Raw genomic sequence first — 15,578 nt, forward strand, 5'->3', positions numbered from 1 at the left:
AAAAATGTGTTCCACTCACACCAAGCGTCTCCAACCACTTCAAAGAAACTCTGTGGCCCTGAGATGAGGTGGACCAGGTGGACCAGAACCACAGGCGTTTGTGCCAGAATATGAAAAATGTATTTGACAAACAAAAATGATAAGCCATACCAAAAAACTGTTTACCAAAGTAAGTGCAATTCAAGGAACCATAAACTAACTGAACATTTAATCCACAAAGGCAACAGAATGTACAGAACATTGAACATAATTATTTACATTTATTATCCAAGGAGATATTACTTATAAGCACAAAAGAGGACCGCTGGAGGAAATGCAAACCAAGCTAGAAAGAGAAAACCAAAGATATAAATAGTTTGGACAAGAAGAGAATAGAAGCTTTCAAAATGTGGTGCTACAGAAGATTGCTGAAGATTAGATGGGTAGATCACATAACTAATGAGGAGGTACTGAATATCATTGGGGAGAAGAGGAGTTTGTGGCAAAACTTGACAAGAAGAAGGGACTGGTTGGTAGGACATGTTCTGAGGCATCGGGGGATCACAAATTTAGCATTGGAAGGCAGTGTGGAGGGTAAAAATCGTAGAGGGAGACCAAGAGATGAATACACTAAGCAGATTCAGAAGGATGTAGGTTGCTGTAAGTACTGGGAGATGAAGAAGCTTGCACAGGTTACAGTAGCATGGAGAGCTGCATCAAACCAGTCTCAGGACTGAAAACCACAACCACAACAAACCCACTCCAGATAGAAACAAACATTCTTACTTGTAATGAGGAGAAATGTACCCATTGGATTCTCTGGGTTTCTTTGAAAGGGAATTATAATTTAAAGTCAAACTCTTCCATTGTACATTTCATACTATAACAAACCACTGAAGGAAACAAATCCTCAGACAGAACAATACAAACAAAATGTAATTGTAACTTTCACTATCTTGATCCAGACCTCAGAAGTCATTGTAGGCAATAATTTAGTGTTTCCTCCTACCAGTGCTGCACTCGGTTAGCATACCGATAATTTTTCTGCTGGGACTACAGTGACAAGCTGAACTGCATGAATTAACATGTGCTAAGACCTGGGAAGTGATTGGTGAAAAAGAAAAGAGCTCACCAATTTTAAGATAGTTGTTTCCTCATAACACTATTAGGAGCATAGCAGATAGTTTCTTTTACCAGAGAATAATTCGAACTCATGCAATAATATTGATCCTACTGATCTATCACCATACTGATAACCAAAATTATTAATTAGTCCATTCATTAGTAGCAAATACCATATAAACGGGCATCTTTGCCTCTGGGGTACAACTTTGTGAGAACAGAATGTTCTAGCTTTTTATTCTTAAATACTGTAACTAACATTGCAAAGATTGCTCTGCAGCAAGGTTTTTCACATTGTACTACCATTAGTAGTGGATGCTGTAAGTATGTGCATTATGCTTGAATTGGACACAGAGAAGGTTGGTTTGATTATAGGTGCAAAAAAATGTTTGCAAATTTCCTGGAAACTTACTTCTACTGCTGTTGACTTTGAAGAGCTGAAGGTTTGTTGATAAAATGAGTTATATGTGCAGATCACTCTACATGAAATTTAAATTTTGGTAAAATTTTCTTGAGCTATTGAAAAGTGAAAACGCTCATATCCATAGCTGATAGCGATAACTTTGTGGCAGCATATGAAGTCTTCGTAATGAAAATACAGGCATTTGTAAATGGTTTAGTAAATAGATCAAGCTTCTTCCACAATAGAATTTTTTTCCAAATTTTGAGAACACCTGCTCAGAATATTGTATTAATACAATGACTTTGTTTTTTTATGATACCATTGAACTTGTAAGCAAGCATGCAACAATTTGATATAATTACTTTACTTAAGTAATTGTGTGATAAATGTGTTGTTATATGTTTTCTTTCACACAGTTCCACTGAACAGATATGTAAATAAGTGTCACAATTTTGTTTAATCAGACTGCTTAATCCTACTTAGGTGTCTTTTTCATTCTTATTTTCTTTCTACATAGGTTGGCCTAAAATGACATGATTTTTAAGAAAATTTGAGAAATAAATTTGCAAAATTAGGAAAAATAGCAACAGATATTTTTTGACTTATGGATAAAACAAAATTTATAGAAAAAGGTAGATTTGTAACAAAGTTACAACTTTGTGTCACTAAGAAACAGTAAGTCAGCACATTAAACTTTACTTTCCATACAATGTTGTCCTCAGCTGGAGGCAACTTTCTCACAAATAATTCCAAATTCCAAACATTTCCTTCCACATAAAAACTTTATTGCTGTCAAAATTAAGGGATACAGCTTACAGAATTCTGTAAACGTGGAAATTAAATGTCGCAGTTCATATTTTTGTAAGTTTACATTAAAACTGCTTAAAAGTGTCACAAAGTTACTCATTTTTACTGTAAATATAAAACTTTTAGTGTATCAAGTGAGACACCAAAAACCTACAGTATATCTTTATATTCTGAAAAGTGTACCATGAAATATAGTTTTTACTGCTCAAGCCCACGCTTTGGTTTTGTCCTATACAATGGAAGGGATATAGAAAGAATATATTACTGCTTATAAATCTCAGAATGATCTGACTGTAGTTCCTATTACAAAATTTACGGAACATTTGCAGATTTGCTGACTGTTGTTATACTCTTTCCACATACGCTGATTGTACGTTGGTTGGCTTTGATGATGGCCATTTAATTTTACTCTGCATTGTAAATTATTGTACACTGTAAATTATTTCACATCTGTTTAGATGTGTACAGTTTCACAGCTGTAAATATGGTTTATGGGGTTGACAAGCAGTTTTCAGGGTAACTGAAATTCAAACTGGATATTACAAGCATCTTCCTGTAGTGTGAGCCTATTATAAAAGCTTTGGTAAGGCCCTAATAAATTAAAGTTTGATGATTACAAGCTTGCACATAGATGCCATGGTACCAATTTCTAACTGATGTGCTGCAGTTAATCAAAAAAGGAATAAAAACGTAAAGATAAGCAGTATATGATTCTGGAGAGGTACAACTACCATAACTGAAATCTTTATTAATCAGTATCTATTACAAGAAGCACTACAAAATCATGTAGATTTAGGGATATAACTGGCAACAAAAGTTTCTTGTATACAGTTTATTATTCAGCTTCAGCAATATCTGAATGTTACTGTTGAGAAGAGATACTTTAAATGTGGGGCACTGAGTCATATCATAAGAACAGAGGCAGAGACAGATGTAGCACAGATCTGGAGGGGAGGGGGGACCAAACAGTTGTATCTGCCCTGGGCAGCAATTTCAGGGGGCACCAAATTCTTATTCTTGAAGGAAAGGTTTGTTTCACAAAGCGCCTAGCATCCAGTGCACATTGGTCTATCTATTATTCATATGATTTTGAAACACATCTGTGTTGACTTTTCAACATTTTTGAATACATTTTAATTAATTTCAAAATGAATCATAATCTGATTTTTAAAGTGTGCATAGCGTATGTGATGTCTCTACCAGGATAATCCCCTTCGCATCAAGAAATAAAGAACTTTCAAACAGACAAAAGGGGATGGAGCTATATGAGCTGAGCTGAATAAATCTGAATGGGTGAATACCAATAGCTGTTTTTTATGTGGTTGATTGGGTATGTGGATGATAAGGGTTGTCATTCTTATTATCAAAAACCATACATTCAGACTATGAGAGTGGAAATAAAAGACTAACAAGAATAACAGGTAAGATAACATCTTCTCAGTGTACCCAAGAAAATGAAATTTTGATAGAAAATTTGTGCCATGACACTACACTAGTATGGGCCAGTTGAACAGTTCCCAGGTAGCAGCCAATTAATTTCTCTTCTTGGAATGACACAGAAAACATGTTGTGTGATCACATAATAATGAATAGCCAGAGAATAAAAGTGGGATAAGTAAAATGGTGATTCTGGCCGGATTAATGAAGTTAACTGGTTAAAAAGTTTTGACAATGGCAGGAATATTTAAAGAATTAGTGATGACAAGATTATTTGTTAGAATGAGGAAGGAGAAAAAAATGGGGACATAACACAAAGTATATGGAAAAATATGATGATTCCAAATTTAAATAACAAATGAGAAAAAATTTCCTGGCATAACACTTTTTGCTTGTAAAGAGGCCTGATTGATATTGGTACTTCATGAATATATTCTGTCATGTTATTTATGTACATGGGCTAGATAAAAACTGGCCGTTTATTCCAAATTAGTCTTGCTGCAATATTAGAAAGGCCTATTTCACTTTATCTAGCAGAGAGTGACAAAATAGATGTAATCAAATTGAAAAATCACATATAAAATATATTAACAGCTTATCAGTATTCGACAATGATATTTGGATTTTTTATGTAGCAAATTGTTTGATGTACTTTGATGAGATAGTAGAATCTTTTACAGAAAGGAAAGCATGCCACTTAAAGATGTAGCAAGATTAGGGAGAAAAAATGCTGAGATCTAAGGATTGATTAAATGTGCACTGCCTTGATTGTTTTTGACTTTACTGGTTTTATGTTTCCTATATTTAATTTTATATCATACAAAAGAGAAAGCTATTAGCTAATAGGCAATAAAGAGTGCAAATTTTCTGAACAGTTCTCATTCTCCTGATCACAAATTATTCCACCCAGTATTAATTGTGTGCTCTTTTCAGGGGGGTAGGATGTCAAGCTGAACAACTGGGAGTAGGAGAGGCACCACAGGACATTTTAATATCCACTGTCCTTGACTATAGGTCTGACAGCTTCCATTATAAAATATACAAGTTTGAATTCCACAGAGAAAAATGTGACAGAACAATGTTGTGAGTAGAGGTGTGGCACTGCACTTTGCCATGTTTACACCCAAATATGTCTTAACATTTCTTCAAACATATATGTTTATACATGAAACTCTTCAGAAGTGTAAAATGAACATATTTTTGAAAAACAGAATATTTAGTTTTTTTGCATCCTATTTGAAATGCAGGAGTGGGGGGGGGGGGCAAATATAAAAATTTTTCCCTAGTTCAGAAATATCATACATACAGGGCTGAAGAAAATCATGCACCTGATACTTTCATATATAATTTTATATCAGTACAAATTCTGGTTAGCGAAGAGAAAGAAGGATTAACTGTGTGAATACTGCAAACGAATTGTGTATTTATGAAAGTGAAACATACTATGTTTGTATCAACAGTATGAAGTTGGCAAAATACAGACTACTGTAGTAGGAGCAGTCATAGCAGTAAGCACTTAACCCAAAACAGAAATAATGAGTTTAAGATATTGAGAAATTAATAAAGGACTGTTAAGTCATCTCAGAAAGGAGTAGCTCTTTTCATAAAATAACAAAACAAGAGAATTTAACGAATACAGTGTTTCCTTTTAAAGAAATAATATGTATAGTCAAAACAGAAGTCCTCTACTTAAATTCGTAACTTTATGAAACTTCCTACTGAATAAAATTCCTTATGTCAGAGGGCATATAATATGGGTTTGTAGCTTGATTAACCAAGAATGAAAAACACTTTAGTTGCTCACAATATATGTCTCAACCAATCAGTTCAGATAGCCACGTTCTCTCCTAATATAAATGATACATAAATAAAATTTCATTCTTAACCAATAGACTTGGAGAAAATACTGGAGTATCACTTAGACAGGACTGAATATACAACTGTGGTCAAAAAGATATTAGTGCCACTCAATGCACCACAGGTATATGAAAATGTTAACGGTGATACAAAGTTAAGTAAGAGGTGTGTCCTCATTCAGAATATTTTAATCATGGAAACTGTTCCAGTGTAACATCAAGCACCACTATACTGGCCTGGAACGTAACAGCAGAGATGGCTGAGAGAGGAGGTCAGCCAATAGTACATTGACTATGACTGCACCCCTACACAAAGTGAATGTAAGCACTGATTCATGCTAGCCACGGTCTCACGAGTGGATGAGCTGTCGTACTAACTCTTTAGTTATGACTTGTGAACTATACTATTTGCTTGCTTGGAAATCATATAAATCAAAGGATAGTGATTATCTGCATGTCAGCATTTTTTGTGACCCATTGTTGAAAATACTGCAAGTATTGTCAGCTTGGTTTACTGTCATAAAATCCATTAATAAGATTTCCTTGAATTGTTGCCTAGCTATTCGTGAAAACAGCTTCCTAGGTACCCTAATTAGACAAGTGCTAATATGGGCACTGCAAGAAACGTACAGGAGTTACAGATACCATGGTGACTCATTTGTTTAATGATGTATTTAGATACACTGTGATTGTCTGATGATGGTTATACTGAAATATGTCATTAAAAAAAACCAATCACTACAAAATCTGTCACTTATATATAATGTGTGTGTGTGTGTGTGTGTGTGTGTGTGTGTGTGTGTGTGTGTGTGTGTGTAGTACCTGTATTTGCACTGTTTCAGTAGTTAAAACATGAAAAACTATTTCCTCTTGGACTTAAAGAGGAACTCATAGAGTCACTAGTGTTCGAAATTCTTGATTATGTAGATTCTATAGCTCCAAGATTATCATGCAAGAGCTAATGCTGGATGAAATTCATGACGAAAATTTTTCTGTAATGGTTTTGTTGTCTTTGTTTTTATCTGTTGTAAATATCTATCATTACTGTTTGCAGATTTGTATAGAGACTGACATATTCTCCATTTCCTCTGTCTACTCATCTCTGCACTCTTTTTTGTCTTCACTTTTAACAGTTTACTTGAACACCATGGCAGAAATACATACCCTCAACATAGTCCTCTTTGTAGCACTACAGAATAGAGCCACATTTTCGAAATTATTTTCTGTGTCACAGAGGCTTTTTAAAGATCTTTCTCAAAATCTCACAGTAATTGCACTCCTTTCCAAATTCAAAATAAAGTTAATGATCCACCCTATGTCATAAGATCTAACAATACCTTGCACATCGCACATTGTCTAACAGTACCTTCCACATTCTTTGGTCTATTTAAACTTATGCACACCTCACATTTTCCTTAACCTTCTCTGCACAGTCCTCTAATGAAATGGGAAGCTCTTTCCTAATGGTTAATATAGGGTTCAAATGTAATGTTATCTTGGTGTTTAAAAAGGGTGTGACAGATCACATTAGCTTTCTCCTCCAAGATTGTATGCAGTAAAAAATGGCTGTCTGAGAAAGGAAGACCTCATTCAAAAATTCAAATATATTAAAGTATTGTAAAAATAATAAATTAGTTTTCATACACAAAAATAAAAATCAATAATCTAATTTTTTAAGTGCAGATGTTGTGCTGCCATGAATCAGTCTAGGCATCAAAATTATAAAGCTAAGAATAATCCTGTAGCTGGAATAGAAAACAGTATGCAATAAAAGCTGCAAACAGATTATAGGCCTTTAAGAAATATCTTTAATGGTTGCTACCTAAACAAGATAGCCTTGTTGCTTTATGAGACGGAGTTCTGTAAAAGTTACTCTCTCCCAAACACGGTGATTTGCAGGGTATCAATGTAGATGTAGATGAACTAGAGAGAAGGAAAAGGTGTTGTACTACACTTCCATAAGTAGTGATTTTCAAAAGGTGATCCTCCGTACTTGAAAGACCCTGTAATTTATGACAATGTGTAGCCATGTATAAGTATATAAACACTCACTCCCAGGTAACGGAAATATTTTGGAAGTGTACAGTGTTTCTATTTTGATTTGGAGTTGTTAATGCACAGTATTAATTGACAAAATCTTCATGTAAAATTATTTAATCTCCCGTGGAATTAAAATTTCTAAGGTGATCTTTGATGTTCTGAATAATTTCATTGTGTTACATTTGAGAGGCCAAGTGTGACAAATTTTATAACAGATAATTCATTATTCAAGTGGAGGGTATTTAATTTTTTCTCATTTAAATCAGTTTGTTTCTGTACCTGTGATTATCATTTCTGATACATAACCTGTGTTCAGTATTTTGGTGTTGTTTAATTTTAAGAGATTTTTAGAAAAATACGCGTTGTAATATGCTGTAGATAATGAAAAGTCTTATGGATGCAATTTGCAGAAGTTTTGTAAATTTTTTAACATAAAAAGTCAACAGGATTCAGACATCATTTGTAAACTAGTGGGAAACAAGAATTAGGAAGACAGTTCCCAGCTTTATAAAAGACATGAGAGTAGTTGAATATAATTATTTGTATACAGCTTATAAGTTCCAAGATGAACTGAATCATAAGAATAAGATATTCTACAAAATGTACCACTGTTAATATCATTTGGCCATACCAATACAAATAATACAGATTAATAATTATCCACGTATCATCAGTTCAGCCAAAGATCTGGTTGTAAAGGTGGGATGTTTCTGTGATGGAAACAATAAAATGAGCCACCAATAGCACACTAAATGCCCATGTAACTGAGCAACAATAGAAATGAAAAGAAAAAATAACCACCTGCTTTCCTTTCTTAAATCACTGTCACAAGGAAGAGTGGCATCCACGTGGCAAAAATTAGACTATGTGATTAATAAAAACTAGCATTTATCCACTCACTAGTCTCAGAACATTATAAACGAATGAAAAACCCCAACAGCCATTGAGCAGTGAGTCCTTCTATGGTTTTACTAATGAGGTCAGTATTTTAGCAGATGGCTGAATAACCCAAAACTAACTGCACACCACCCATTACAAAAAGTTTTCTCAATGCTGTTGGCCTGTGGTATAGGCTCCAATAATGTGCTGAACTGAAATTACAACATCTCACAGCAGCCAGAGAAATTGCCGTTGAGGATGTCCTACCTTTATCAAAATATTAATTACTAGCAACTCCCTGATGGAGTGAATAGCAAAGCCACAGGATATCTGGTGAACGAAGTAATTGAATCTGTAAAATGCAACAGAATAATTTCAGCAATGTATCACCAATACTTACTTCAACATGACATTTCCTTTGACAATGATTTTTCAAAAATGACTCACTAACATTTTATACAACACAAATACATCGCTTTGTTTTCAGCCTTATTTTATTTTTGTTCAAATAGGGTGGCTCCCACAAAATGTGAAAACTGTTCCATTTCCTGTGTGATTTGTTTCTTATTTTCTTTGTATTTTAGTGTTGTGTCCCTATAATTAACTTATAAATGGAAATAAATTATATTATTCTTTATTATGATTATTGATGTGGTTGACTGACATTAATTCTTGCACAGTTTATAGACCATGTTATTTTAATGATTCAGTTCGACTTAACACTGTCTTAGCTCATATATTCTTCAAAACACTTGGATGGTATGCCATTTTTAATATTTTTAAATATATCTAATAATCTGTGCATTATATGCTGTAAAATAGCACTCTCACATTTACAAATTTTCACGTTACATAATTATAAGGTAACAAATTTCCTTCCCTGCTGTCTGTGAAATTTGAGTGCCTGACATTATATAGGATAAGAAATTCATGAATTTGGTAATTATGTCCTCTCTCTAACCATACAACATAAAAATTGTCATCCACCTGATAAGAGACTTATGAAACAGCTACATGTGAATTTTTCAATTGATGGACTAAAATATTTTCCAAACCATGCTCTCTCCCTATGCATGAAACACACGTTGCCACAGAAATATAAAAAGCGAGTGTGAAGTGATAAAATGCTTGTTTTAATGGCAAAAAGGTCTTCAAGTATGGCCACCATATCACAGGATTCACTGATAACCTATTCATTTGTTTTACAATTGTATACTCCTCTCTTGTAATTACAAGTAATGTACCATTATAGTAATATTATTATTGAGGCTACGAAACAAAATTTTAATGTCAGCATTATGTGCTGTAATCCAAACTCTTACATAGAATTTCTGTGTGGATAATGTGTTTCTCTTGATGCTTTAGTTACAGTCAACACTCCATGATTGATATCATGTATAGTTTTAATAAATTAAATAAATCGTTGATCTTTGTGCTATAGCTCTGTAGTAATTCCTGACTTATGTGAATTTCCTTGTTTAATTAGTATGTTACATATGCATCTATTATATTCTGTCGAGATAGGAAGATTTAAGAACCTGGGTTTCATATATCTATTCAGTGATAAAATCAAGATTCTGTATTTGGAAATCAGTATTTCATTTTTTTTCCATCCAATACTAGTTTAATTTATAACAGCTTCTTAAAATGGATATAATGTTTTGATGAATCTATGAACCAGTGTTAACAGAGGAAGAACATTTTGTGGCATTCCTTCTCAGTCAGTACTTAAATAGAAAAATTCTGGGATATGGTAATAATTGTTTTAACTACAGATTTAGTGTAATGTTAAATCTGTTTATTTTTACACAACCCTGAACATTAGTTTCAACACTTTTGATGAATTATAAGCTCTGAAATATAAATAAAATACAGTACATTAGTTCACTCATGAATACATAATATCACTTTACATCACAGATTTAACATCTATGTTGCCATTAACTTTTGTTTCTCCCACTATATATAACATGATCATAAAAATACGAATTCCAAAAATATATAGGAATTTTGTAAGTATTTTTATCAGTTGTGTATGGTTAGCTTCATGTTTTCTTTGGTTCTCATCTTCTTATCAACTATCCAAAGTTGACTCCAATATTTACTGAAGAACTTTATTGTAGCCTGGAAACTAACCAAGGTACAAAACCTGTTCAGGAAATGGAGAACATGAGCCTTGCTCTTGAATTAGCAATTTTTTTCAGTAAGAAGAAACAAAAATCAGGCATGGACTAGTTCATGTGATGTACATGGAAAAAAAGCAACATTCATTTAACACAAGGAAATAGTTTTTCTTTCTTCAAATAGCATTTGTGAAACTTCTGGTCTTGATAAGACTAAGCCAAAATGATTGTTTGATTTTTCTAAAAGATACAACTGTTAAGATGTTCACACAGCACACTGTGAAGTACATCTTACACACGTGTTGAAACTGTGAACAAGATGCATGTTTCATTAAGTGTTACATGTTTACTATAAGATTATAATCTTCAGCCATGATCTTGGAAACTGTTCCAGTTCCAAATATTATTCCATATGCATTTTTCTTCAAAAGAACTCTAAATAAATGCACACTTTTATTGAGGTGCACTTAGTATACATGGCAGTACATGTTTGTAGATGTACTCTTTTACAGACCATAAAAATCACTATCAAACACCATGTTTGACATAGCATTCTGCACACGACTATAGATAGACTAGTTCACCATCACACTGTCTCAAAGCAGCAGAGATTGACCTACTAAGGTACATTCCACAAAGTCAAATGGATTACACCCCAAAACCTGCCACAGATATATACCAAAACATGTCCTACAGTCCACTCAAATGGATATAAGTAGCATCGTCCTTAGTAGTGCCTTTTAGGTGCAGCATGAGTTCTTAATGTACTGCCAGCAGGCACTGGTGAATAGTGGTATTTGGTACTCATAACAAAAAGCTTTGATACAAAACTTTTAAGAGGTGACAAATACGTTCAAAGAATTGTAATGAGCAAGCAGAATTCCTCATCATATGATTGTTTTCTTAAACTCCATACAGTTAATGAGGACAATAATTTTCTTTGCAAGTTTCACAGAGTTAACTGCATCATATGGTGCATTGGTTGCCTTATATACACGGAATAATGGACAGAGGTTATGAAGCAGTGAGTTTTACAGGCTGTGAGAGTAACCATCAGACTAAAGATGTTCATATTCACTGATGAAAACTCCACATTTTAGTTACGAAAACAACTAAGGGACCAGATGAGTGAAAAAATCGCTTCCACTTAGCAAAAATTAGAATGCGAGCAAAAAAATCGACGAGTCACACATTCAGTGCTCTACTCATATCTGATATATGGGAAGCACAGATATAACTACCTGTTACTGATGAAGAAAACATACCACTCTGGGAGAAAGCTTCACATTATGGTGTCTTGCTGTTAGGAGCAAGCAAAAAACTGTTACATTCAAAGAATTTTTCATGTTTGTGGAAAACATAACTGTCCCATATTTCTGTAGTAAGGCACAATTAATTTCCAAGCAACATGCTATTACCTTATTTATTACTATATGGTGATCAAGGTAAGTATTTATCAAAATATATACTACCATCTTCCTTCAGTATAGCTGAAAATTGGTACAAAGGCTTCCTTCCAACGACAATAAAGATATGTGTTAGAGTGGAGAGCAGACGTTTTTGTTATTTGACTATCCGCTGAAGTGTGTCCCCGCAGACACCAGAGTTTTTGACACTCAGCATCACTCTCCATCTCTCGGAAGAAGCGACATCTGCTAATTCACTATCCTTTCAGACGTTCAGGTCGGCCATCATCTTGCGGAAATCGGCGAGCGTGTTGTAGTCGGGGTCGGAATCACTATCCTTGGAGTCAGACTTGGGGAAGCTGGGGTTGTAGCGACTGAGCGACAGCGGAACGGGCAGAAGCTCCGGCATCACAGAGTGGTGCGTGATCAGCGCGGTCAGGCTTGAGAACTCTTTCGTGAAGCCCTGCAAATGAAAGAAAACATACGGTTGCAGTTTCTAACACTACGAAATTCCCTTAACAAAAATAAACAGTGTAAGACAATGAAATGATTTTATTTTTGTGTATCGGCGCTTCAGTGCGCCATCTTCAGGTCTTGGATGATACTGAAGGGTTTATCTTAATTGGTAGTTGATAGAAAGAGTGCTGACATCTCAGTTATAGATACACTATATGATCAAAAGTATACGTTTTTCATACAGAGCCATAACTGTAGTTGTATGTGTGCTCTGTGCATCGCCATCTTGCCGCCCGCCAATCGCCGCATCGATACTAGCTGGTTGAAACTTTTAGTACTGTATTGGTATGGATCAGAGAGTGAACTGTGTTTGTTTGGTGCAATAATAACCTAAATTTTACCAGAACTTTTCCATCATTTAATTATCCTCACAACTAACCTAGACAGGGTCCTTTCCGAACGTTGTGCAATCCGAGTGTCCCGAAATGAAAATTAAAAATTGTGTTAATAATAATTATTTGCAGAAATAGCTATATTAGAATGGTGGTAAAGAAATGTTTTGTTAATGAACCAGTAAATGAATAGCGAAGGTCTAACGAAGACGAAAGATAACTTAAGTATTAATATAGTAATGAAGTTTACTAGTTCGAGACAGATTTAAAGACATTTAAATGAGCAGTAAATAAGTTGAAAAGAGCAGTAACTTATATACTAGAAATCTTGAATGAATAATAAATTGAGTAATCATTTTTTTAAATACAGTGATCATAACAGTTTCGAGTCAAACCGGTCGATGTTTAGGTTTAAAATAAAAGCGACTGGTGGTCAAACGTGCATTTTATACATTACTTGTCGGCTGCCGATAATCACCTTCCAGAAATGTTTATCTGAAAGGTAACTGGTCTAATTTCTCTGCATTTGTACTCTATTCAATATAGACTGATGAGCCAAAACACTGTCACCACCTGCTTAATAGATTGTTTGTCCGTCTTTGGAACGAAATACATCATTGCTTCTGCATATAAGGGATCCGACAGTTTGGTGGTAAATTTGCAGAGGCATGCGGCACATATTTCTACGCACATGGCATGTAATTAGAGTACATAACGGGCCGCTGATTTGCGAATGTGGTGATGGCACCCGATACCAACCCACATGGGTTCCACAGGATTTACACCAGACGAACTTGGTAGCCGAGACGTCAACGTCAGTTCAATGTAACGCTCCTCGAACGATTGTAGCACGGTTCTGGCTGCGAGATACGACATCAAGAATGAAGGTATGCAGGTGCTTCGCAGCTGTTAGCGCGTCTTCGATTACTACCACAAGTCCCATGCAAGCGCAGGAGAAAGTCTTTTATAGCATACCGCTGCTCACACCAGCCTGCGTCCATGGCGCGCTGCACGTTTGGAGCCGCCGTTGAACTCGATGACGGCGTTTGTGGAGACGGCCAACGACCAAGGGTAGGGAAAATGTGATTCACCCGAAGAGCCCACACGTTTCCATTGATCGAGGGTCGAATCCCGATGGTCCTGTGCCAACTGCAATCGCAACTGACACTCTTGGGTCAGCATGTGAACACGTAGGGATGGTCTGCTGCGGCTTTCCATGTTCAACAGTGTTCTGTGAACGTTGTGTTCCGAAACACTTGTGCGCGTATCAGCATTGTGCTCTTCCGGCAGAGATGCCGCAGATCACCATCTGTCCTACTTTACACTGCAGACAAGCCTTGGAATACCACGTTCTGTGAAGAGTCGTGGACGCCCAGCTTCTCAGCGTCTACTGGTAGTTTCACTGTCTTTCTACCTCTTCCTGTAGATGCTCACGACAGTAGTACATGAACATCCGACCAGCTTCGCCGTTTTGAAGATACTCGTTTACAGGCTCTGCAGGATATCACTCTGCCCTTTGTCAAAGTCGCTTATCTCAATGGATTTCCCCATCTGCAGCTCATATCTTTGCTAAGGTGATCCCCCACCGGTGTCTGCTCCGCTTACATACTTGTGCTACCACGTCACGTGCCAGGAACGCCACCATGCAGCATCCAACGCAGAGTGGAGAGTGGTCATAACGTTTCGGCTGATCAGTGGAACAGACGTAGAAACATCTTCCCGTGATTTGTATCATGCCTCACCCCCCCCCCCCCCCTCCCCCTTTGGCGCCTTCATCTCTGTACTCATTACTCTTTTGGTCAGAGCTTCCAGCGTTTACGTCAAGAGAGTAACTTTAACAGTGCCATAAGATATAATCATTTACGAAACGAGACGTTTTCTTAACGACCTTTTCGTTTACCTCTTAAGCACTTTCCGGCTCTGTCGCAAATAAATTATTATAGGACACGACGAGGTATTTGATGTTCCGTGAGTTACTTCTATTTATTCATATTAAAATGTAAATGTTGTTGCGACAGTTAGCTGCCATCTGATATGGAGCAGAAAGCCGAAAGCACTTCATGATACAATAAAAATGGTCGCAGAACATCAAAATATTGTTTCTTTTTACCGTTATCGCAAACTTCTGTCAAGGTTGGACGGAAAAACCATTTATTAATATAACAAGCTGCTGCTATTAAAAGTACATTAAGTCGATTAAAAGGTGATAATTACAGACTCCTTGCCGACTGATTTCTAACAACTGGGAACGAAACTTCCGTCTATGTGCAGATTTTAAAAAGAAGCTGCTGTTCGCTGAATCAGACGTGTAACAAACTGCCGCTAACAATTTACTTAAAATAAAGAGACATACTTTGTGGTACCAGGAAAGTATGAGCACAGAAATTATTGGGGAAAGAGAGCAGCTTCAGAAGCTAGTCGAGAAGCTCATTGTTCAACACTTCGAGAAGTACAATTTTCTGCACTGCGACACTTACAAAGCGCTGCAAATTACCACCTGCGCAAGTAATTACATGTGCGGTAGTGGGAATCTGCGAGAGGAGTTGGTAATCACTCAGACAGCCCGCTGCACGCTGCAGATAACGAGAAGTGAGCACGTAAATGTCTTCTGTGCCTGCAGAGCTTTGCGTCACGCAGGGATTGATGGAACAAGACAACTTTTTTGAGTTGACATAAGT

The 15,578-nt window shown here is 35.9% G+C and overlaps 1 protein-coding gene across 1 annotated transcript in view; it reads right to left on the minus strand.

Moving 5' to 3' along the window:
• Positions 1-10,300: 10,300 nt before the first annotated feature.
• LOC126336213 (EGFR adapter protein-like) overlaps positions 10,301-15,578 on the minus strand; it is a 683,614-nt gene continuing 678,336 nt past the window's right edge. Inside the window, exon 6 of the mRNA XM_049999719.1 lies at positions 10,301-12,515. Within this exon, the coding sequence (XP_049855676.1) occupies positions 12,318-12,515 (198 nt within the window). The 3' untranslated portion in view covers positions 10,301-12,317. The remainder of the gene's footprint in view (positions 12,516-15,578) is intronic.

The sequence above is a fragment of the Schistocerca gregaria genome, chromosome 1 (assembly GCF_023897955.1).
Source record: "Schistocerca gregaria isolate iqSchGreg1 chromosome 1, iqSchGreg1.2, whole genome shotgun sequence".
In the NCBI taxonomy this organism is placed as follows: Eukaryota; Metazoa; Arthropoda; class Insecta; order Orthoptera; family Acrididae; genus Schistocerca; species Schistocerca gregaria.